The 26,738-nt window shown below is 35.9% G+C and overlaps 2 protein-coding genes across 3 annotated transcripts; both read left to right on the plus strand.

Moving 5' to 3' along the window:
* Window positions 1-8,666: 8,666 nt before the first annotated feature.
* On the plus strand, window positions 8,667-9,736 carry LOC113320173 (DNA damage-repair/toleration protein DRT100-like). 2 transcript variants are annotated; one of them, XM_026568110.1, is made up of 2 exons: window positions 8,667-9,096; window positions 9,171-9,736. In XM_026568110.1, the coding sequence occupies exons 1-2, from the start codon at window positions 8,688-8,690 to the stop codon at window positions 9,194-9,196; spliced, it is 435 nt and encodes a 144-aa protein (XP_026423895.1). In that variant the 5' UTR covers window positions 8,667-8,687; the 3' UTR covers window positions 9,197-9,736. The 2 variants fall into 2 exon arrangements, with proteins under 2 accessions (XP_026423895.1, XP_026423896.1); XM_026568111.1 differs by having other exon boundaries at window positions 8,667-9,021.
* LOC113325181 (putative receptor like protein 25) lies at window positions 9,252-9,653 on the plus strand. The gene has a single exon (XM_026573394.1). The coding sequence runs from the start codon at window positions 9,252-9,254 to the stop codon at window positions 9,651-9,653; it is 402 nt and encodes a 133-aa protein (XP_026429179.1).
* Window positions 9,737-26,738: the final 17,002 nt, after the last annotated feature.

Genomic DNA, 26,738 nt, shown 5'->3' on the forward strand with positions numbered 1-26,738 from the left:
ACTGGCTAGTCCATTCCCAGAATTGATTTATCCTCTGCTCCAAAAACATGAAACTTTATCCCCTAATCCATCCACGTGCGGTTTATACAAGACCAGTTTTCAAATATTCCCAACATACCCTTCTGCAACTCAAAGTGACGAACAAGTCAGTTTCTTTCCTCTTTTTTTCTTCTCAGATCGGTTTCTCTCACTCTGTGTTTTGGATAGAATCAATTCTGGTACTGTTTTTCAATCGTCTTCATCTGATCTTCGAATTAGGTTCTTCTGAGTTTTGAATTAGGTCATCTGAGCTTCGAACCAAGGTATTTATCCTTTCAATCATCCTCTTCTGCTGCTGTTCTAGAAATCTTGATGAATAATTAGGTTTATTCTGATCCGATTTCTATCAGGATAATTGTATATGATGTACATTGTTATCTTTTTATGATTTTGTTTTATGATTTCTGTTTTATGATGATTTACAATGTCAATTCAGTTTCGAAGTAATTTCCGTTCGTTTTTTAAGTAATTTTCGTGATTTTTGTGTGTTTCAATTAGGTATTTGAGCTTCGAATTAGGTTTATCTCAGATTCGAACAAGGTATGATTTCTTTTTATGATTTCTGTTCTGTTTTTTGTAATCTGATTTTTTTGTATTTTCTACGTTTTTCTGCTGCTGTTTTGTTTAGTTTTCATTAGACAGATCGTGTAGTATGTATTCCCAATACGTACTGCATATAGCGTGCTCTCTTTTCATTCTGCAGTAGATGCCAATACATATGAATATGAGTCAGTACATGTCAATACGTCCTGCATATAGCATGCTCTTTTTTCATCCTGCAGTAGATGCCAATACATATCAATATGAGTCAGTACATGTCAATACGTACTGCTTATAGCATGTCAATACAAAGACTCTTTTTGTTTCATCTCAATACATGTCATTTTTTACAGGGTTAACATGTCTGACGTTGCTCCCAAACCAGACTTCTCAATCTATTCTCATGTATACCATAAGCAATATCATTTTGCATATGAGGTTACATCGTTTTCAACTTTAGAGGATTTGAAACTTTGCATCTGTAATATGTGGAGCTGGTTGACTCCATCGACTATTCTGGTTAACTATTTCCAGAATCAAGCGATAGTTCCTATGCTTGCCGATGTAACACTCCAGGACATCTCTGCATTACATTCTTCAAAGCAATCATCTTTCTTTGATTTGCACGTGGATGTAATTTCAAATGGCGCATCTAGGCGTATGGAAGTTGACAGTATTGCAAACTTAGTTGTCAGTGCAAAGAATAGTTATTTCAAAGAAGGTAAAGAAGCCCCAAGAGTGTTTTTTTCAGATGGTTGGGATAAGATTTTTGATGATACAGATCAATTATTCTATGGTGGTGTTGATGCCATACGTATAGCATGCCAAAAATACTGCATGAGAACTGGATATGAGGTAATTAAGAAGAAGAATGACCTTGAGAGATTCACCGCCGTATGTAGTGTGAAAGGTTGTTCATGGAAGCTTCACGCAACTGCCATTGGCAGTTCTATTGATGTTTTTAAGATAAAGGAATATGTGGGAAGGCACACCTGTGGCGGTGGTTATATGTTGAAGAATCCAAAAGTTATAAAAAAACTCATGAACAGTCTAATTCATGAGATGGTCAGGCACAACCCTTGCATAACACCAGCAGAGATCATAGATTATCTTAAAGTTGGTGGTGGCATTGAAATCCAGTATCACCACGCATATCATGCAATTGAGTTGTCGCATAAACATATTTTTGGTAATGATGTGAAGTCGTACACTGATCTTGCTTGGTGGGTGAATGTTGTTAGGGAAATAAACCCTGGGTCATTTATTGATTTCGATTTCAATGATGCTACAAAAAGATTCAATAGACTTTTTGTTTGCTTTGGAGCTTGTATAGAGGGATATAAACTATGTCGTCCCATGATTTTCTGTGACTGTACATTTCTCACTGGAACCTTTAAAGGAGGTTTCATGGCAGCAACATGTCTTAATGGCAATCAAAGTAACTGGTTCTTTTTTTTTTGATATGTACTGTCTGGTAGTTAGATCACTCATATTGACCTTACTTCACTATCTGACAATGAGTATTGACCATACTACATACTACATATTGACCTTACTGAGTATGAGATAAACCATACTGCATGTGAAAATGTAGTGTCAATCAGTTGCTTAACATGTCATTATGTAGTGTCAGGTTTTCACATATCAACAAAGAGGTAAACCATACTGCATGTCAATATGTAGTGTCAATATTAGTTGCTTAACATAACTAGTAATTCCTTTTTGCAGGATTTTGTCCGCTTGCGTTTGCTTTAGTACCTGGTGAAGACAATATCAGTTGGGAATGGTTTTTCAAGAAACTGAAGGAGGCTTTGAATCATGATCGCCCAATCACTTTTATGACTGACCGAGGTGAAGGGTTGGTTAAATATATTCCCAAAGAGTTCCCTGATTCTCATCAAAGATACTGTTACTTCCATTTGGACAAAAACTTACCTATCGCAAAGTCTGACGAAAAGTATAAGGAAGTGACTGATGCTTTCCGAAAGACGACATATGCTATTTCTCCTGCAACATACGAGGAAGGTCTTCAAGAAATGGTTAATTTGGGAAGGCCTTGGGTTGCTGACTACTGCCGCAACATTCCAAAAGAAAAGTGGTCCAGTGCTTTCTTCAAGGGCTGTAGTTATGGTTACACTTCATCTAGCGTTGCTGAATCGTTCAATAGCTGGATTAACAAAGAGAAGAAATTACCTGTGTGTACATTCGTTGACTCGATCAGGTTTGTATCAGTTTCCTTAGTCACGATACAAGCTTATATTAGTTTTCTTTTTGTAACAGTATTAGCATATATGTTCTGTTAATCTACGTATATTTTTAGTATAATAGACTTGTTATTCCCTTGTCGTGTAGGATACGTATGATGGAAATGATGTCAGAACGTCGTGAAGAGAGTCTCTTGATGGACCCAGAACTGCTAACCCCTACGTATCAAGCCTTGCTTGAACTACACATCCAAATTGGCCGTCCCTGGAAAGTTAGCCAGTCAGATGCTAATCGTTATGAAGTGCATTCTCCAAGGTTAGCGTTTACCCCTAATCTATATCATCTGAATGTTATTTACTTTCTCTTTTTTTTTTAAGTACCATGTTTCTGTGAGAACATATAAATATGTACTGTGTATATTAGGTGTATTGAAAAATAGCATGAATATGTACTGTGCAGATCTCATATGGTAGATCTAGAGAGAAAAACTTGTACTTGCCAACGATGACGCGTTTATGGTTTTCGATGCTCGCACGCTACTGCATCTATTACTAGATCTGGAGGAAGGATTCTTGATTACGTTGAAGATTATTTCAAAGTTACCACTTTTCGTAAGCTATATTCAATAGCTATTAGACCCGTTCCTAACCACGACAGGTATGTGTCTTTAATCAGTACATTTTCATATTTTGCATAACAATATGTAATGGTAGATACCACTTACACATGTAATAGCAATTGAAATTGTCAACATAAACCTACTTACATATGGATGTTACATACTGATATGTAATGGTAGATACCACTACATTTTTTGATATTTGTTTTTCAGGAACAATATACCATGTACATATTCATATGTAGTTGTGGTTCATTCCATTTATATGATACTGTTTTTTTCTCACGGGCCCGATGAGTATCACGTAGACGATATCGTTCTCCTAGCATAAGGAATTAGGTCTCCACCAGGCAGGAAAAAGGGGAAACGTATTAAGTCTGCATATGAGACTAGTAGAAAATCTGTCAAGTGTTCAAACTGTAATTTGAAGACTCATCACAACAAGGCAACATGCAATCTTATCCGACAATATGAACTTTCTGAAGAATGATTTTGTGTCAGGTATGTATTTCAGTCAGATACATATTAATGTCTTAATTAAGTAAGTATGATACAATACAATGTACTTTTAAGCAAGTAGTGTTCTGATTTCTCTTTTTCTTTTATCACAGGCTTGAACGTGCAGCAGAATGTTATATCAATGATGTTGCCAGATTCCTTTTCCACAATTCTTTCCTCTAGCCCTTGTTCTATTCTACCGTTTTTCTTTTTGATTTTGTCAGTACCAACTGAATTTGGTTAATAAGTATTTCATTTACAGTACATAAATTTACAAGTGTACTGATACTGTTTTTGTTGTTTCTTAGAACATCTTTTGGTTTTTGAAACATTATAAGTCTATCAAAATTTAGTTATTGTAGTTATTTTCGAATAATGAAATATGTTGTTAAGTCTATCAAAATGTCAGTATCTATCACCAGTAGTGAAGTATTTACATACTGAAATTAAATGTCAGTATTGTGATAGACGCATTTATGTGTCTAATTTGTCCCAATTGTATATAGTGTTAGTGCTCGATTCTATACTTATTTGGTTATTTTATTTATTTGTAGGTGTTTTTAGAAGAATTAGGTTTTGCGGCGAAATTGGCTGAAAATGCGGCGTTTGGACCTCCGTTGATAGAGTACCGGAAGCACCTCAGAAATACCTCGGAGGAACCCCGAAAAAGTGCGGAAAATGTCCCAGAAAACTCACTATACGGACCCTCAATTTTGGATAAGGGGTAACCTAATTACTAAGGGGTGACCCATTTCCAGGCAGCTGCTAAAGGGACACCGGAGCTGGATAGGAGGACACCCTTCTTCTTCACGTTTAAAACAGAATTTTGGCGGGAAATTGGTTTTCAACTCTGGCAGTTTAGGGTTCGAATTGTTGGACGTGTTTTATGGAGATTCAATTGCCAAACTCGATTGGGATGGACTTTAGTGGACCAAACATGGTTTATGTGTGCGTTTGGGTCGAGCATATTGGGCTGAATCGTCGATATCAAGCAAAACAGAGGTGATGTTTTCACGGGTCTGCTGTGGAGATAATTTTGGAGATTACGTGATTAGGGAAGATATCTTCTCTTATTCGATTCCCTTATATCTTGGGAAAGTTTTGTAACAACAGAAGACGCGTACGAGAGTTTGGAAAGGGTCAGCAGCCGTGTAGAAAAGAAAAACCGTAACTTGGCAGGGAGGAAAAAAAAGAAAAAGATTTCTCGAGATTTATGGATCTGGGTAGTATATAAAAGAGGATACAAGTCTCATAAAGGGGGATCAAAAGTTTAGAGACCACAGAGACGCAGCAGAGAGGCTGGAAGACGAAGAACAGGAAGCTGCAGGAAAGCTTCCTGCTGCTGCTCGAGGAGGAAGAAGAGACGAAGAACGGACCCTCCAGGACCGCCGTTCTTCAACAGTGCTAGCAGCAGCATACTTGCGTCGTTATTCAACAGCAGAATACCAGCGTCGCTAATCAACAGCAGCGCTGAGGTATCGTTCTTTTCTGGACGCTTAAAGTAGGTCGTAGTTTCACTGTATTATATTTTTCACTCTTTTAATCATATTTTGAGCATCAAGTATGTATTTTGAGAACATGATTATTATGAGTAGCTAAACCCCAATACTGAGATGATGGAGGAAACCATTCTTTATGCATGAGTAATTTTATTTAATTCTTTTATGACTATTTGCACTATTATGAATGGAATTATGATTTTTATTGATTATTTGTGATTTTGTCTGATGATGTATGCTTAATCCATGAGATTCTTGATGCATCATGCTTATGACTTACATATAATACTTACAAAATCTATTTTTGGCAAAGTAAGAGTCGATATTTGTTATCAATATAAGCTTTAATTGTCTAGAATTAATAATTGAATCGCATGAGTATAAGAATTGGTGAAATCCTGAGTCCCAGTATCTCTTGATCCTGTGACAAATTTGTATATATTTTTGTTTTTTAAATATATTCAATTCCGAGCATCGAATCCGTATTTATCGCAATCTTAATATTACAACATATTGTAGTGTTAGTATCTACCACTACATACTGATATGTAGTGGTTGTAGTGTAAACATACTAGATTTTTGTAACAAGAAAACAATCAAATATGTACTGGTTTGTGGTTTAACCATCTTCCACTAAGATTATTTAGAACATCTTTTGGTTTTCCAGCTGATTCACCATCTTCACCGGGGTCGAGAGGGCAGCGCCCTCTCGTATCAACAACACAAAATCATGTTTAAGTAACACAATTGAAATATCACTACATTAAAGTTAAACCCAAATTCAAATTAAAAATCACTACATATTAGATATATGTTTTTGAACATTCTTGAACTCATGAAATGAAATGTAACCAAGAATAAAAAGAAAAGAAAATGGGTAAATAGTGATATGTACTGTCAGATTACTTTTAGCAAGTAAGACTATTTTTGTGTCATCTGCCAACTGATTTCTGGTGGAGATGCTTTCAGCAATTTGCATGCTTTCAGCAAGTAAGACTTCGTGGTTTTCTATCTCCTTTCTTACGCTTATTAGCACCTACACAATAACAAGAACCAAAAACTATTACAGTACATATCAATATGGTACATCAAATATGTAGTTACATCATCAATATGTAGTTGTAATATCTACCAAGTCTTGAAATTACATATTATTAACAGTACATACGAGAATATAAGTATCTACCTCTATATATTTATATGTAATATGTTATGAGAGTATAAGTATTTACCTCTGCATATTGATAAGTAATATGTTACGAGAGTATAAGTATTTACCTCTACATATTGATATATAATAGTAGATACCACTACGTATTATTTTAACTACATATCGATTTGTAATAGTACATATGGCATATGTATCTGCTTTGATACAGTAAAAATGTAAAAACACTTAATACCAAAAACAAGCACAACAATGCATCATTACATACTCATAAACATATGTTATTAAGGATACATATTAATCATACGCTTTGTTCTTATATGTAGTTGTACTACATACCTTCTACATTTTCTTTCCCCCCTTTTTCTTTTGGTGAAGGAGTAGCAGCTCTCAAGGAAACTGCTTTCTTCCCCTTCTCTTCCCCTACACCATATAAAATATGTAGTTAATGTATCTACCATCAACATGAAACAACTACATATCAAATACCACAACATACTGGTAATTTTATAACTACATACTGATAACTACATATGAACCACAATTTACGGGGGTCGAGGGGGAAGAGCCCACTCGTTATTAAGAATTATCTTCACTTTTAACATTACAAACCTTCTTTCAGGAGCGCTTTTACTTTCCCCCTTTTTGCTTTTCCCTTTCCTTTTGTAGAAGGAGTAGCAGCTCTCAGAACAAGTGCTTTGTTCCCCTTTGCTGGTGGTGAAGGAGTAGCAGCCTTTGTCGCTGTTTTTCCTTTTGCTTTAGTAGTTGTCGCTGCTGTTTTTCTTTTGTTTTTTGCTTCAGGAGCAGCAGCTGCTTTCTTTCCTTTGGTTTTTGCTGTTTTTGTAAACCAAAACTTTTGTACACATTACATATTACAGGCAGATAATAATATGTAGCACACATATGAATTTGAGATGCTATCATTACATATCAATAACTACAAATTGCATACAACATATTGATATGTAGTACATATATAAAACATATGAATCACACACTGCATGTCAATATGTTGTGTCAAATTACATACACAACAGATGAAAAACATGTAAAACATATGACTCACAGAGATGTTGTGTTTCTATTGAACAAAAAACATATGAATCACACACTGCATGTCAATATGTTGTCTCAAATTACATATACAACATATGTAAACATGTATACCAGACACTACATACAAATATGTAGTGATTCCATTGAGCATAGAAATCAAAAAGAAAAACGACAACAACTTACCTTTTTTCTGATCGATATGTTTCTTCCTCTTTGTTGGTGAAGGAGTAACAACTTTACTCCTACTTCTTGTTATTGGTGAAGGAGTAACATCAGGGGGGTTTCTTCGGGGTTTGTTGTTGGTGAATCATCATCGTTTTTTCTTCTTCTTTTTGCTGGAGAAGGGTTTTCTTCTGTAATTTCTTCTGTAATTGTCCTCTTAATTTTTCTATTCAATACCATTTTCTCTCTTCAATTGAATGAAATGAAAATTAGGTCTGAAAATTAGGTTTTCTGTAACTGTTGTTGATAGATTTTCGATTTCAAATTTCGGTAATTGTTGTTGATGACCTTTATCGATTTCGTTTTCCTGTAACTGATTTCAAATTTCGGTAACTGAATTTGAAAGAAGAGAGAGAACTGAGAGAGAAGAAACTGAGAAGAAGAAAAATGTAAAAGGAACTGACATAATCCCGTGTTATGAATATAAAGGTAATTACCGCTATTTTTAAACATTTTTGGACCAGCGGATAATTTGTTTATCCCGCTGGACTACATAGTAATCCCGGATCGGGTTTTTGGACTAAACATGAAATTCCTCGAATATAATAGTTCTAGATGACTGAAAAGTTAAGTTGCCTTTAATGTTAGTTAATTGCTTTTAATTAATGACTCAACTATCTTGTGTGATAATTGCCAGCTATATAATTAATTAGTACGTGGTAGTGCCCGTCGTTGACAACTTGTATCCGAATTAAAGTCTTTAGCTTCCCTTTACCTAATTTTAGAGACGTCTACACGCTGGAAGCCACAATGCATCTCTTTTTTCTCATTATAAATTACACCTTCAAATCTTGGGCATTATCATCTTACTATAGAAGCATCTACCTCGTTTCTTCTTTCTATGTCTCCAATGGGGTTCACTGGTAACATAAGAAAATCCAGTTCAATTTTTCTCTTAATCTGTTTTTCATTTTCTTCATTTCAAACAACAAAAGCATGTCATGAAACTGATCAAGCAGCTCTGCTTGACTTCAAGAGCAAGATCATTGATGATGGTCCATATAAACGATTAGGAACTTGGAGTAAAGACGGCGATTGTTGTACCCATTGGGATGGTGTTGCTTGTGATCATTCAAATGGTCGAGTCATACATGTAATTCGTCCTGGCTTGTTTTCCAGACCTGATGGCGTATTAGATATTGGGTATATGATCGGAACAATTTCTCCATCTTTGGGTAATCTCAAGTTTCTTCAAATTCTTAACCTTAATCACCTGAAGAAACTAAATGGATCAATTCCTTCGGAACTTGGTAAATTATCACACAATTCCTTCCGAGTAATTTGTTTTCAGAGCTAATCTCTCTTAGATGTTGTAAAATGTCAGGTAACAAATTGAAGGCTGACCGGTAGGTTACCGTCATTGATCGGAAAGATACCACTCCAAATCTTATTCCTGGAGAACAACATGTTGACAGGAGAATTACCTGTCAGTATCGGTAATCTCACAAATCTGGTGCTCTTGAAATTACAAAACAACCGTCTTACGGGTAAAGTTCCTTCTAGTTTTGGCAATCTTAAAAATCTGACAGAACTTGATCTCTCACGTAACGCGTTTTCCGGAGAATTGTCGACATGGATAGGAGACTTGACAAGGCTGAATTCCCTCGAGATATCCTACAATTGTTTCCAGTCAGTTATACCTTCAGGTCTCATAAATTTGAAGAGCCTTATTGGACATTTGAATGTGTCGCATAACAAGTTGACAGGGAAAATTCCTCTTCATCGTTTTCCATATCCTGCCTCTTCTTTTGTGGGCAACCCTGGTCTATGCGATTACCCACTTCCTCCTTGTCATGCTACTGCATAATAATATAATTGCAGGAATAGCTTCCCCGTTATGTGAAGCTTCCATATGTATTACAATTTACAAGCAATTAATAAATAAAAAAACTTCACTTAGTTTCGTGGTTATTGATTTTCTCAGCTTTGGACGGGGCATCGTATTTCCAGTATTATTCTTTTCAATTGGTTTGATTGGCCAGTATTTACACGGTTCCGTTACCAGGTTTATTTTGGGAAACTGGTGAAATTTTGGAAACCAAAAACACTTTCGATTTGTTTGGTTGTAGAAATCGGGATTCGGACTTGACAACTAAAACGTACCCTTTAAATACCTGCTTTGATATTTGCTTCCGGTGAGATATGGAGGTATGCGCTGGAGATAAGATCAATCACATCCACCAACTGAAGCTTTGCAGCCAGAAAGTCTGCACGAATTGTTTAAGGAATAAAAATAAAAATAATTCGCGCATACTTTCTTGCTTCAAGCTTGAGTTTTCGAAGTCAGGTTTAACGACTTCAAAATTCAGAACTCTTTAGCGATTCAAGGTAAGTAGTTCATCAATTAATTAACCTGATTTCTTACGGAATATTCTTCAACACTACTGGAATGTATGTAATCAAATTTAGAACCTAGTAAACAGCGATTGAAGTTGGAGATCATGTCTTGACACTACTTGTACGTTTTGAACGTCTGATTGCTAAAGATCAACAGCGATCTCATTGATAGCATACACACAAGAATTTTCACTCAAGCTTGCTGTAAAGCTTAAATTATATACCTAGTACACACAGAATTTAAAGATTATAGGGAAACATGAACAAATGAAAATAAAATAAGAATACAGAGAAGGTATTTGACAAGTTTAGCACCGGAGATGACCAAGTGGTGTTGTTATTGGCTTGATAGGGCACCGAAGATGACTAAGTGGTGTTGGCTTGATAGGGCACCGGAGATGATTCAGTGGTGTTGGCTGGAGAGGGCACGCGATATGATTAAGAGGATATGGCTTGAGAGGGTGATGTAATCGCTTATATAGTTGATATGAGAGGGTAACTGAGATGAGATGGTAGATAGGTCATATAATTGAGATGAAATGGTAGATGGATCATACAAATCAATCCTAATTCTCACTGAGATTCTTGGTCTTTATATGTTATTCTTCTGGTCGCCTATTTACTGTATAAAAAATTTACGTACTCCAGAAAAATGTAAGTAAATAAATATAAATTGAATATTGGAAGCAACAGAGGACCACTTAACTACATTATGAATAAAACAACTCACTGTGATCATATTACCCAATCATTTTCTTTGATCATATTTCGCCTAGTAAAAGTACGTAAGAACCAAAGTGAAAATACTCATTAGAAAAGAAACTTCAGTAGGCAATGTTGAATCGGATCAACAAATGATTACTTGATAAATGGAGTTGATTAGCCCCTCCTTTGAAGAAGTGGAAGACAAAGTTGATCACCACCATCTTCTTAATTTTTGTTTTAAATTAATTAGCACCGAACCTATTTTACTTAACGTTGGCTCTGGTCGACAAAACTTAATTTTCCAGATAATTGAACCCTTCTCTAATGATTTCATCTCCACCCAGAATACGATCTTGAATGATTGCATCTTCTCCCAGAATTCCTTCGTTTACAGGATTCTCATTGTTTGGTACCAGTTCATCATCAGCAATGTTTCCATTGACTCCTAATTCATTCATCCACTCGAAGTTCTCGATATTTCCATTCCCTTGCATACCCACATTGGCCTGGTTAAACTCTTCGTTCCCATTGATCTCAACAGCATCGAAAGGGACATTGCCATCTGTTAAAAAACGATTAATAAAAAAATAATATTTTAAAGTTTTAATAAAAAATTGTAATTTATTGTTCTATTTTGTGAATGAAACTTTTTATTTCTAAATCGTGGAGTTTCCAACTTTTAGTAATTTTAAGAAACTATATAAATTTTTTAGTCCCACATCGGGGAGTTTTTCAATTATATAAACAAATTCACTATTTTTGCAAAATCCATGGGAAAGGGGTTGCTTTATATTTAGAGGGACCCCCAAGGAAAAAAAAATATATTTTATATTGTTGTCTCAAGCGTTCGAGATTTTTCCTTTATGGTTTTTTCGGAGTTGCCAAGCTCCAGTTGAGCATCTACTACATATGCTAGTAGTAGGTGTATTAGGGTGTTTTATCCTGGAGATATCCGTCCTGTGAGCGCTATAGCATCACTCTTGAGTGTAGCCGGGCGCTAATATCTTAAAGGCAACGTGTTGAACACGTGATTCACTCTGTTTTTCCAAAGTTTTACCTTGTTGCTGTTGCGGAGGTATAGGGAGCTCATTCGTTTCATCAAATCGATCACTTCCATTATAAAGGAGATAAGTATCAATAACTTTTGCTTATTTGTTTTTCCTTGTTTTTGATTATTGCACCCAACAATCTTAAGACATTATCGATTTGCAATAATAATGGATGTGAAAAACGACGGGATACTCTTAACTCAAGACGAGGTGATTTCTTCCGGAACCCTAAAACAGTCTTGGTTCCTTATAAACTTGAGGATATTAATATAGATATGTTTTATCAAGAGGGTGTTCTTCATATGGAATCATGTTCTCTAATCACGTTGGGATGATAACCGATCTTGATTCCCGGCGGTGAATATGCTGGCAACTAACAAGTTTTGTGGAATTTATACCAATGATTTGGAAGAAAAGATATTACACAAGCAAGGGTGGACGACAACAAAGAACGTGGAGACCAAGTTTAAGGTGCTACTAAAAGTTAAACTAGTGTACGTCATGTACATGAATAATTCTGAAATTTTTATTTCAGTTGAAGGAAGCTATGAATTTGGTATCGTTACCTGGCCTACTAAGCTACAGGTGTTAATGATGATGTACGTGGAAAGATCTATAGAGATGATGGAAGACCATCACTAAATCCTTCGTTTCGTATCAAAGGAAGAATCTAGACTTACTGTGAGATGATTCGAATATGGTATTCAAAATTTGGAAGACACGTTGGAGATTTATTGAAGTAAGGGGGTAGTTTCCACGTGGATGTTACTGATTGGTTTTAGCAGAGGTTGGCCGATGTTTCGACATGCAACGTTCTGTGTATTGGAAAAGCTGACCAGTTGGAGCAACGTAGATGTGGTTGGGAAACTACCGTCTCCCTAGTTAGAGTATAAATCAAAATTGTGACGTGAAATTGAAAAAGGGACATGGCTACCAGGCGCATGTGGCTGGACATAAATCTTTCAAAGATGACAAAGACAAGAACATCAAACACAATTCTAAGCGTAGTCTTCATAAGAAAGGTATGTTTCGTAAAACTGAATTCGACATTACTTTAATTAAGGGTGATTGTTATGTTTGTAAAATTCCTGGCCACACGGCAGTAAATCATAGACAACATAAAAACCTTAATAAGTAGAAAGTTAATGCTAATTTAGTTGAAAAAAACTAGAACGAGTTCGGTGGCATGATGTCGGAAGTTATTTTAATAACCAATGTGAGAGACCAGTAGGTGGACTCTGGAGCCACCAAGAATGTTTGTTGAAACAAATACCTGTTCACCTCCTATTATAGGATAGGGGATGTCGAGAAACTCTTTATGATTAACTCATCTGCGACAGAGGTTGCATAAAAGGGAAAGGTCGAGCAGAAGCTCATATCTGTAATATTTTCACATTGAATGAAAGTTTCATGTTCCGAGCATATGCAAGAATCTTGTATCTTGTTCTGTTGTAGATAGTAAAAGATCTAAAATTTTAGTTAAACCTTAAAACTTGTTGTAACTAGGTAGTGACTTTTTAGGCAAGATTTTTAGGACTTTGGGTCTATATAAACTTAATGGAAAAACTGATGAAGAGAACATAGTTGATTCTTGTGATTTCTTGTGAGATTGAATGTTTTGCGTGGTAGACTTGGAACCGTAAACTTTTTAGTCCATGCATAATCTGGCTAGCATAGGCTGCGTACCCAAATTTAGTTTGGATTTTGACCACAATAGTGAAATCTGTGTAGAATCAAAATATGCTATAAAAACTTTTAGCAAAAATGTTCAAACTAATTCTAAGTCCTTAGAATTAATTCAGTTAGGCCTAGTTGACATGAGTTCAACCGAAGACCACTGTGGTAAAAGATGATTTTATAAATTTGGTAGATGATTGTACGAGGTACAATCTTTTATTTTTGCTTAGGGATAAGGATGATGCCTTAGAATCCTTAAGATGTACAAACTTGAAGTTGAAAACCAACTAGAAGCCTTGAACATAACAACCATATCCTTAAGGAGATGATAATTGCCATTAGTTCTGGATTACCTACGACCTTGTGGGGGGAGGCAGTCCTTTTAACTAGTATATCCTGAATAGAGTACCCTTTTAAGGATCAGATGAAACTCCATATGATCTATGGAAAGGTAGATGACCTTCTTATCAGTGTGTCAAAGTGTGGGGGTGTTTGACTAAGGTTGTCATTCCTCTTCCTAAAAGAGTTAGATTGAAACCAAAAATGTTGATTGTGTCTTCATATAGGGTATGCTGAGTATACTTCTACACATAATTTTTTGGTTGTGTGTTCTGATTTTTTCTGTCTTTGGTGTGAATATTATTACGGAATATAGGGATGCTGAGTTCTTTAAACATGTTTATTCTAAACCTGTACCTCATTAGAGATGTGTTGTTGATCCCCTAGATTTATTTTCAAATAGTCAGAAATTATTTTAAAGGAAGATGAAGTTGATGTTGAGCCTAAGAGAAGTAAAACAATTAGACTTGAGACTTCTTATGAAACAGACTTCATAACATGCCCAGCTTAGTCTGAACCCCAGACTTGTAAAGAAGTCTTGATATCTACAGAAACCCCATTCTGGTAAGAAGCTTCATTTAGTGAAATGGACTCAGTCCGTCAGAACCATACTTGGGAGCTTGCTAGTTTACCTCTAGGGAGTAACACCATGGGATGTAAATGAGCCTTTAAGAGAAAACGATAGGTAGGTGGAACTGTGGAAAAATATTAAGCTAAGTTGGTAGCTAAAGGATATAATCTAAAACAATCTGTTGAGATGCTAATTGATATTGCTGCTATAAACAACTTGGAGATACATCATATGGATGTTAAGACGGATTTTATAAAACCGTGAATTAGATAAAGAAATTTACATAGACCAACCTAAAGACTTTGTAGTGAAAGGTTATGAAGAAAAAGTTTGTAAATTGAACGAATCTTTGTATGGTTTTCAAATAAGCACGTAAACAATGACATGGAAAATTTTATCATGTGATAATGTGTAGTGGATTTAAGTTAATGAATCTTACAAGTGTATTTACAAGTAACTTGTTAAGGATGCCTGTGTGATTGTATGATTGTATGTTGATGATATGCTTATACTTGATACAAACATAGATGTGATTAATTCCACTAAAAACATGCGCTTAATGAGAACGTTGACTTGAAAGACTTCCTGTTGATGTAATCTTAGGGATGAGGATTAGAAAATAATCTAACATATGTAGTCTTAGTCATTCTCATTATTTTGAATTTGTGCTTAAGAGATACAATCAGTGTGATTGTAAGCCTTATTGTACTCCGTACGATTATTCTTGTAGACTCAAGAAAAAAGGGTAATGGAGTATCTTAACTTGAATACTCAAGAGTTATAGGATATCTGATGAATTTAATGAACTGTAAGAGTCCAGACATTTCCTATATTGTGAGTAAGTTAAGTAGATATAATTATAGTCCAGAGCAATAGCATTCAGATGCACTGAGTAGAGTATTATGGTACCTAAAATACTTTATTACCTTTTATTTGATTTATCAAAGGTATCTTGCTATTCTTGAGGGACTTTGTGATGTAAACTGGATAGTTGACTCAGAGGAGTCTAAGTCTACGAGTGGATATGTTTCACTCTAGCATCAGGGTTTGTTTTTGGAAGATTTACAAACAAACATATGTTGCTCAATTCATTATGGAATCTGAGAGTATTGAGTTAGATAAAGCACGAGAGGGGGCCGAGTGCTTAAGATATTTTTTAGAAGACATTCCTCTCTGGGATAGGCCTGTGCCATCTATATCTATACATTGTGTTAGCCAAGATATAATAGCTATAGCTGAAAATAACTAATCTCAATCGGTGTTATTTCCATTGATTGGATAAAGTCCAAGGAGAATATCGCGCAATCTTTGACGAAAGGTTTATCCCAAGAGATAGTTAGAAATGCATCGAGGGGGAAGGGGCTTAAGCTCAAAAATTAAACTTTCCATGAAGGATACTCAACCTTGCTGACTGGAGATCCCAAGATCAAGGTTTCGAATGAGACAACTAATTTGTGGTGGGTAAAAGTGAACACTATCAGAGAATTTTATTCTCTGTCCCTTCCCTATGGTGTAGACGTGATAGTGTGACTGCATGTGAAGGATGACTTTTAAGAAGTCTTAATAAGTTCTATAGTTTCAATTTAAGATTGAAGTGGGGTGTAGCAGTAACACTCTTTATGGAAACTCACCTATCTGAATGAGGAAGTGGGCCGCTTCCTATGATAATATGAGCTTTGATTCTCTAGAGCATTCTGAGAAACAAGATATGTCCAGGGCCAAATTGGACAAAACGGCACGAGCTTGGCAGCAATCTTGGAGATATCACCCGTGGTTGATATCACGAATTACATCAAATACTAGCAGTTCAAGACATAGTTCACTGTCTCTAGCAAGTAATTCCGGTAATATCTCACTAAGCAAAGGTTCAAGACCTCATGGACACCTTTGCCTAAAATGGTATTTCCTGCGCTTTTTATGTGATTTTCGTTTTGATGGTTTTGGTATTACTGGAACTTATGACCTAAAGGTCACTAAGGGTTCACTAGTTCATGCTTTTTCACTTTGGTGAAAGATACCTATAGTCTCACCATGTGAGAACTAAAGATGAAAGCTCTCAGTACTATTATGATTTATGCAATCCATAGTATGACCCTGGGGTCAACACACTTTTGTGTGAGGGAGAGGACGTAGAAATGACTAGTATGATTTCAACACTTGCACGATCAGTCTGTTTGGATCGTGAGGTTGGGATGTTGATTTACCAAGATCGATCTGTGTTTTCATGTTTTATTGAGTTTTCATTCATGTGGAGGATTGTTAAAAAACGATTAATAAAAAAATAATTTTTTAAAGTTTTAATAAAAAATTGTAATTTATTGTTTTATTTTGTGAATGAAACTTTTTAGTCCCACATCGTGGAGTTTCCAATTTTTAGTAGTTTTAAGAAACTATATAAACCTTTTAGTCCCACATCGGGGAGTTTTTCTTCTTAAGTTGTATTTGTCAATTATATAAACAAATTCACTATTTTTGTAAAATCCATGGGAAAGGGGTTGCTCTATATTTAGAGGGACCCCCAAGGAAAAAAATAATATTTTATATTGTTGTCTCAAGCGTTCGAGATTTTCCTTTATGGTTTTTTCGGAGTTGCCAAGCTCAAGTTGAGCATCTACTACATATACTAGTGGTAGGTGTATTAGGGTATTTTATCCTGGAGATATCTGTCCTGTGAGGGCTATAGCATCACTCTTGAGTGTAGCCGGGCGCTAATGTCTTAAGGTCAACGTTTTGAACACGTGACTCACTCTGTTTTTCCAAAGTTTTGCCTTGTTGCTGTTGCGGAGATATAGGGAGCTCATTCGTTTCATCAAATCGATCACTTCCATTATAAAGGACCTAAGTATCAATAACTTTTGCTTATTTGATTTTTCCTTGTTTTTGATTATTGCACTCAACACCATCATCATCGTCATTTTGGTCGGAGTTGTATGATTCCGTATTGATCTCTACCTATTTTTGGGATATTGACTAGTCAAGACACGAGATTGACTAGTTAACTATTTCCGGATGGAAATGTTGGACGGCGGGGCATATTACTAAATATTTGAACTTTTGGGGCATATTACCGAATGAAAGTTTAATTTTGGGCATATTTCATACTAAACTTTGTATAAATTCCGACTCAAGAGGAGAAGAGACCAATCATGTTAGGGAAGGGTACGTATTTACACCTTCCATTATATGCTGATAATAGCTAAGTTTAATATATTTGTGGAATAATACAAGTTCTCATATTTTTGTGTGTTTTTGGTTGCCTCCAGGGAAGAAGAGGCTAGATTTTAAGAACTACGAGGGATTAAAGCCCACAAAAATCAACAACAAGGAAGGAGAAGAAGAGTTTTACGGCTATGGCTATACCGGCAAGTACCTTAACAATGGAGAACCTATTGATTTCAAAAAAAATCACGATATACTTTCCAATTTCTTTCTTTTTTTCTAGAAAAACTTAGGCATAGCCTAAGGGAATAGATTGATAGAAGAGCTAGTGGTGTCATCGTTTAGAAAAACATTAGACCCACTGCTAAGGTTTTTACAAGTAATAACCAAGTTAAGAGATTGGAGATTTTGGGTTCTTTGAAGAAGTTTAAGACCCAATAAAACAAAAGATACAGGTTTAACATTTAAGATTGTTTCTTCACTGAATGTCTGTTTTTCCCTGTGATAGTTCCTGCTGAATCTTCCCTTTATAGCTTTGATATAGAGAGCATTGAAATGTTCCAGAATTTCATTGGTTTTAACATGTACTTCAATGTTCATGTGCTGCTTTTCCTCTGCCCACCCAAACGCTAAATCTGCTCCTCCTGCTCCCCATTGACCTGTGTGTCCTCTGCTATCAATATAGTTGCCTGCAAAATCAGTGATAGTTAGTGTTGAGAAGAACTGATAAGTGTTAGGATCCTGAATAGTGCAAATTTTGATTAAGAAACCAAAATTCTGCTTTTGAGGAGGAATCCCAACATGAATTCCTGTTGTTGTTATATGGGGATCAGTATCATAAGTATTCCCCTGTGTGTTCCAAGCATGGTGGGGCAAATTGTGGATTATGTTATGATCACATATATGTTGTTGTATGATGAGACTTGTATTCTTAGCATTTGGAGTAATGTTTTGGAATACTAGATCACATCTAGTCTTCCATATAAGCCAGCAAGTGGTTGCATAAGTGCAGGTATTGTCACTGCTGCTTCCATTGTGAAACTAACTATTGAACCAATCCATGAAAGGAGTTTGATGGTTAAAAAGACCATGATTTCCACCTAACATGTGCTTCCAAACCTCAGTGGCAGCAGGGAAGTTGAGGAACATATGTGTCATTGCTCCTCCCCACTATTGCATAGAATGCTTGCAGTTTTAGCATTAGTTGGGAGAATTTCATGAGCACATTTCCAGAGAAAGATTTTAATGGCTGGTGCCACTTTCAAGTTCCATATAGCTCCCCAGTTTCTTGTTGTATGATCATTTCTATACAAGTTCTCTATTTTGGCTTTGTACAAAGCTTTAACAGAGAATTTTCCTGTGCTGTTAAGATTCCAGTGCATGTTGTCTTCTTCTCTGGAGTGGATAACAAGATCAGTGATGACTTGAGAAGTGTCAGGACTGAAGATTTGCTGAATGAGTTGGAAATTCCATTCCTTTTGATTTGTCATTAAGTGAGCTAGCAGTTGTATATCATTGGGGTAGTTTTCAGGTTTTGTGAGCTTGTCAGATGAGTCAGGTATTCATAAGTCCTCCCAGATTTTGATTTTGTTACCATTGCCTATTCTCCAGACACAGTTTTGTTGAATATTCTGAATTCCTTCTAGAACCCCTTTCCAAATCCAGGAGTCTCCATCTTTGGCTTTGGTATTCATGTTTAGAATATTTCTCCCCAATAAGTATTTGGCATCCATCAATTTGTACCAGAGAGAGTCCTTATCCTGTTTCAGCTTCCATCTTATTTTTGTTATCATTGCACTATTGAAAAGTTCCATATTCATGAACCCTAATCCACCAAGATCCTTTGGTTTGCATATAGTTATCCAAGCTTTTGGGTAATATCCAGTGGGGTGGTCCAAATTTTTCCCCCAAAAAAAATCTCTTTGTAAGTTGTTCATATCTTGACAGGTTTTCTTTGGTATTCTGAAGCAGTTCATTTGATAAATGTTGGATGTGGAAGTGACATATTTTATTATTACTTCTCTTCCAGCTGGATTTAAGGGGGAATTCTTCCAACTTGACAGATTTCTCTTCATCTTATCCACCCCTGGTTTGAAAGATTGGATTTTGCTTCTGTGAGTAAATAGAGGAGAGCCTAAGTACTTGTCATTTAGAGGTAGAGCTTGAACTCCTATCAGATTGCATATATGAGGCATTAGAGCTGGGTCAATGTCCTTGCTAAAGAAGATCCAGATTTGCTAAAGTTGATGAGTTGACCAAAAGTATCTCCAAAGATGTTGAGGATGTCCTTGAGGTTTTGGGCTTCAGTAGGATTGGCTTTGCAGAAGACCATACAGTCATCAGCAAAAAGAAGATGGTTTATAGATGGAGCATTCTTGCAGATTTTTACTCCAGAGATAATTCCCAAGTTTTCAGCATGAGATAAAGTTCTGGACATAGCTTCCATGCAGAAAAGAAATAAGTATGGGGATAGAGGATCCCCTTGTCTGAGACCTCTAGAAGGATGAAAGAATTTATCAGGGGAGCCATTTATCAGGACAACTGAAGAAGTAGTGCAAATGCACTGCATAATCTTGTTACACCATTCAGAATCAAAGACAATTTTTGTCATAATGGTATGAAGGAATTTTCAATCCACTCTATCAAAAGCTTTAGCCATATCAATCTTGATCCCCATACTTCCTTTATTTCCTTTGAGACATCTTCTGGTTCTCATTTAGTGAATAATTTCATGGGAAATAGCTATATTATCAGCAATTTGTCTTCCAGGTATGAAGGCAGACTGGTAGGGAGATACGATTTTGTTGAGGAGAGGTTTCATTCTTTGAGCTAAAAGTTTTGATATTATTTTGTAGGTGGTGTTGCAGAGACTAATGGGTCTGAAGTGGCTTGGGAAAGTTGGGTTTTCAATTTTTGGTATCAGGGATATAAAGGTGGAATTCATTTCTTTGAGGAGATGCCTAGACTTGAAGAAATGATGTATCGTTTTAACTAAGTCTTCTCCTACAATATCCCAGTTTTCTTGGAAGAAATTTGGTGGAAAACCATCTGGACCTGGAGCTTTATCTTTGGCCATGCTAAAAAGTATAGCCTTGACCTCATGATCTTCAGGAATTCTGTTGAGAATTTTGTTGAGAAAGTATACCCACAAACCTGTTGTGCCACAACCACGTGATCTTGGATATCGGCATTATGTTGGTCGCCACTATCCACCGATTTTGGACCGGCCAAGTGGGATTATGGTACTAGTGATCCAAATTTTAAGTATATACCGAAAACTGAGGCTGAGTGGGATTTGGTACTACTGATCCAAATTTTAGGTATATAGCACAGGCTATCGAGACATTGGTGATGAAGCAAGCGGATTCTTTCTTTGGTGATTTATTTAAACCTCTTCCTACCCCTCCTCCTCAGCCTCCCCAACCTCCAAGAAGGGGGAAGATCCCTTCATTTTACGGTATCTAATACAGTTCTAGTATAGTTTGATTGGCACAAAATTGGTTGAGTAACCTAAAAAAAAATACTGGGTGTAAAAAACGAGTAACATTAGATATTTCGCTCAAAAAAAAGTATAGTTTGACCGGAACAAAACTAGTTGAATAACCTAAAAAAGTTACTGGGTGTAAAAAATGAGTAACATTTGATATTTTGCTCAGAAAACATTTGATGTTATTTAACCTTAAAAAAAGAAAAAACTCGTAAATTAAAAAGATATTTTTATATTATCCAATTTATCTTTAATGTTATATTTAATGTGATATCTTTCATATTATCCGGTACTCGTAAATTAAAAAGATACGGGCATAGAAATATACTTTTGCGTAATTTATTTGTAATGTGATATTTACTAGTTATCTATTGGCCTACAGTTCCACTGTATATCCAAGGTGAAATTGCGTAAACAAATGCATCAATGCTCATAAAGACAATATCCATATTATATAATTCTCATTCTTGTATGTATTTCATTCACAGGAATTGGTCTTTTTTTTATACAAAAACCTTAGAAAAGGAACTAAGGGCCATACAAGGTAGTAGCAGCGCTTGTGTTAAGTCTGCTTTCAGTGTTCTTACATAAGATAGCTAAATTAAGTGTTTCCAAATTTTGAAGTCTGTGGATTAACTTAAGACTACTTAACACAAAAGAAATATGCTTGATTCTAGAGCTATTATCTTTAGCATTGTTTCTTGGAGTATCTTCGACATAGTAACTGGGGTTGAACCTTCCTTGAATTGCTTGATGATATAGATAGTGAAATCTTAACAGAATCTCCTTTGATTCAGCTTGTATTTCAATGTTCATGTGCTGCATTTCCTTAGCCCAGTTGAAGGCTATATCTGCACTTCCTGTTGCTTCCCACCTCCAAATTATCCTGAGTATCCTCTGCTATCAATGTTGTTTCCTGTAATATCCAAAATAGTTAGTGCAGAGAAAAATTTGAGGTTTTCAGGGCTCTGTATAGTGCATATCCTTATGATGAAAAAAAAATCTTGTGGAGAGTGGTTTAAATCATAAGGAATTTTAATGTTTGACTGAGTGTCAGTCCCATTGTTATTGGGGAAGAAAACATTGAGAGCATGAGTAGGTAAATTGTGCAGTCTGTTGTAATCACATAGGTATTGCTGAATACACTGAGAAGTGTGCTTAGCATTTGGTTTTATGTGATTGAAAACCAGGTCACACCTAGATTTCTAGATGTGCCGGCATGTGGTATCATATATGATTGATTTTCCAGTAATAGCTCCAGTATCAAACCAGGAGTTAAACCAATCCATAAAGTTTGTGTTGTTGTCAAACTTTCCATGGTTTGTTCCAATGATTTCATGCTAAACTGCAATAACAGTAGGGAAGTTTAAGAAGAGATGTGTCATGGTTTCCTCTCCATTGCTACAAACTTGACAAATAGGATCAATATAGTGCAGAATGCTTGCAGTCTTTGCATTGGTGGGGAGGATTTTATGGGCACATTTCTATAGAAATATCTTAATAGCTGGAGCAGTATCCAATCTCCAGATAGTCTCCCAATTTCTGGTGTTGGTATCATCTCTGTATATGTATTCTATCTTTACCTTGTACAGAACTTTCACAGAGAATTTTCCAGTGTCATTTAAGTTCCATTGTATTGAATCCTCTTCCCCTGGGTTGGTCTTAAGGTCTAAAATGGCTTGAGAAATGTTTTGATTGAAAATGTGGTGGATGAGTTGGGTATTCCATCTTCCATCATGGTGCATGAGATGAGACAATAACTCTATTTGTTGTGGACAGTGATTGGGTTTGAGGAGCTTGGCTGTAGAGTTGGGTTACCAGAAGTCTTCCCAAATGTTGATTTTCATTCCATTGCCTATCTTCCAGTTACATTGTTGTTGTATATTCTGTATTCCTTCTAGAATTCCTTTGCAGATCCAAGAGTCTCCAGACTTTGCTTTTGTATCCATATTTAGAACATTTCTTCCCAGAAGGTATTTGACATCCTTCAGTTGGTACCAGAGTGAATATTTTTCTTGTTCAAGTCTCCAGCCAATTTTTGTTATCATGGAACTGTTGAAAAGTTCCATATTCATAAAACCTAAGCCCCCCATTTGTTTAGGTTTGCATATTGCTGTCCAAGCCTTTGGGTAGTATCCTCTTGGATTTTCCAGATTTTGCCCCAGAAAAAATCTCTTTGCATCTTGTTTAAGTACTGGCAAGTTTTTTTGGGAATTCTGAAGAAATTCATTTGATAAATACTAGATGTGGATATAACAGTTTTGATTAGAACTTCCTTGCCAGCAGGATTTAGAGGCACATTTTTCCCACTGGATAGTATCAGTTTTAGTTTATCCACTCATGGTTTGAAAGACTTGATTTTTCTTTTGTGATTAAATGAAGGGGAACCTAGATATTTGTCATCCAGTTGCAGGACTTGAACTCCCATGATGTTGTTGATGCCTAAGAAGAGGTTTTGATCAGTGTTTTTGCTGAAGAACACTCCTGATTTTTTGAAATTTATAAGTTTTCCAGAAGTTTATCCAAAGATATTGAGGATGTCCATGAGATTCCGAGCTTCTACTTTGTTTTCTTTGCATAAGACCATGCAATCATCATCAAACAGAAGATGATTTATGGAGGGTGCACCTCCACATATTTTTATTCCAGTAATGATACCTGAATCCTCAGCATGAATAAGGGTTCTTGAGAGAGCTTCCATGTAGAATAGAAAGATATAAGGAGATAGAGGATCTCCTTTCCTTAAACCTCTTGAGGGGTTGAAGAAAGAGTCTGGTGAGCCATTGATGAGGACAACAGAAGTAGTGGTGGTGATACATTACATAATTTTGTTGCACCATTGTTCATTGAAGCCCGTCTTTGTCATGATGGTGTTGAGGAAGTTCCTATCTAATCTGTCAAATGCTTTTGTCATGTCAATCTTTGTACCCATACTCTCATTCTCACCTTTGGTGCCTCTTTTGGATCTCATAGAGTGTATAATTTCATGATGGTGATACATGTGTATCTTCCTCTCTCCGATAACTAGTGATCCTCAAGACGGATTGAGGATAAATATCTACTTTGGGAAGGAATATTGATTTTTAGGAAGTATTCTTAGATAAGGAAATATTCTTAGACAAGGTAATATTCCTAGATAAGGAAATTACCTAGAAAAGGAATATTTCCTAGACAAGGTATTATTTCTAGATATGGAAATATATACCTAGATAAGGTAATATTCCTGGATAAGAAAATATACCTAGACAAGGAATTCTTTCTAGAAAAGGAATTATTCCTAGATAAAGAAATATACCTATAAAAGGTATTATTCTTAGATAAGGAAATAGATTCCTAAGAGGTTTTGGAAACCTTTAAAACTATAAATAGAGATGTTTAGATCATAGATAAGACATCTAGAGTATGGTTTGTGATACAGACACACCTAGATCAGAGAGGGAGGTTCGTGTGATACACAGATCTAGAGATAAGTTTGTGAGGCAATTAATTATTGTAAAAGCAAGCTTAGTAAAACAGTTTAAGGTTATCCACTGTTTAAAGAGATTGTGAGCGTAACAAAGAGAGAATTGTAATATTTTTCTTGTTCATAATCTATAGAAGATATTTTCTCCGAAACTGGTTTCTAGTGTGTTCTGTTTTCTAATTTTCGTCTATTATTATACTGAATTACGCCTCTATAATAATAGTCACCAAGGTACAAAGATCAATACGTATGAAGTTGGTATCAGAGGAAGTTCCTTTCTTTAGGGAAGATTCTTGTGGTTTATGGTCTTCACTAGATCTCTCTACAAACATCTTGGTGAGTTACTCGAGAAGAAAGAAGACGTTTAAAGAACAAGGAGACCAAACATGGGAAACTCAGTTGATTATCCTAAGAAAAGCGAACCACAAACTACGGAAGAGAAGGTGGTTGCGCTACAAACAAACATGGAGTCTTATACACCCAAGTCGAAGACGAAGAAAAATACTACGTTTTATCTGGTGTTTTTGAAGAAAAGAACGAAGAAGAAGAACCACTTGAACAAGATTGTACTATGGAGCGAAGAGTGACTAAGACAAGACGAAGACATATGGAAGCTTTTAAAATTAGACGTCGAGGTCCAGTTTCCAGCAAAGAGAGATGGTTCAGCAGGGTGAAAGGAACCCTCGAGTTCCCTAACCTCCAAATCTAACTTTCACGGGAGTTCAAGTTCTTGAGTGGGGGCGCATGATACATGTGTATCTTCCTCTCTCCGATAACTAGTGATCCTCAATACGGATTGAGGATAAATATCTACTTTGGGAAGGAATATTGATTTTTAGGCAGTATTCTTAGATAAGGAAATATTCTTAGACAAGATAATATTCCTAGATAAGGAAATATACCTAGAAAAGGAATATTTCCTAGACAAGGTATTATTGCTATATATGGAAATATATACCTAGATAAGATAATATTCCTGGATAAGAAAATATACCTAGACAAGGAATTCTTTCTAGAAAAGGAATTATTCCTAGATAAAGAAATATACCTAGAAAAGGTATTATTCTTAGATAAGGAAATAGATTCCTAAGAGGTTTTGGAAACCTTTAAAACTATAAATAGAGATGTTTAGCTCATAGCTAAGACATCTAGAGTATGGTTTGTGATACAGACACACCTAGATCAGAGAGGGAGGTTCGTGTGATACACGGATCTAGAGATAAGTTTGTGAGGCAATTAATTATTGTAAAAGCAAGTTTAGTAAAACAGTTTAAGGTTATCCACTGTTTAGAGAGATTGTGAGCGTAACAAAGAGAGAATTGTAATAGTTTTCTTGTTCATAATCTATAGAAGATATATTTCTTCGGAACTGGTTTCTAGTGTGTTCTGTTTTTTAGCTTTCGTCTATTATTATACTGAATTCCGCCTCTATAATAATAGTCACTAAGGTACGAAGATCAACACGTATCAATATTATCAGAGATTTGTCTTCCAGGTATGAATGCAGATTGGTAAGGGGATATAGTTTTGTTGAGAAAAGGTTTCATTCTCTGGGCTAAGAGCTTGGAAATAATTTACAGGTTGTATTACAAAGACTGATAGGTTTGAATTGACTTGGGGAAGTAGGGTTTTCTACTTTGGGTATGAGAGATATGAAGGTTGCATTCATTTATTTTAGAATATGACCATACATAAAGAAGTGTTGCACCATGTATTCTCCAATGATATCCCAGTTATCTTGGAAGAAATTTGGGGGGAAGCCATCTGGTCCTGGAGCTTTGTCCTTAGCCATGCTGAAGAGGATGCTTTTAACTTCATTATGGTATGGGATTCTATTTAGCATATTGTTGTCAGTTGAGGTGATAGTGGTGGGGATTAAGTTGATAATTTCTGGGTTGATGAGAGGACTCTCAGTTGTAGCCATTTTGGAGAAATGTTGAGTGAAGCAGTGTTTTATCTCTTGATAATCTGTAATCCATTGCCCTTTACTGTCTTGGATAGTATCAATCTTGTTTCTTCTTGTTCTGCACTTGGTATCTCTGTGGAAGTAGCTTGTATTTTGGTCTCCCAGATAAATACATTGATCCCTGCTTTTTGTCTTCCAA

The sequence above is a fragment of the Papaver somniferum genome, chromosome 11, assembly GCF_003573695.1.
Source record: "Papaver somniferum cultivar HN1 chromosome 11, ASM357369v1, whole genome shotgun sequence".
Classification (NCBI taxonomy): domain Eukaryota; kingdom Viridiplantae; phylum Streptophyta; class Magnoliopsida; order Ranunculales; family Papaveraceae; genus Papaver; species Papaver somniferum.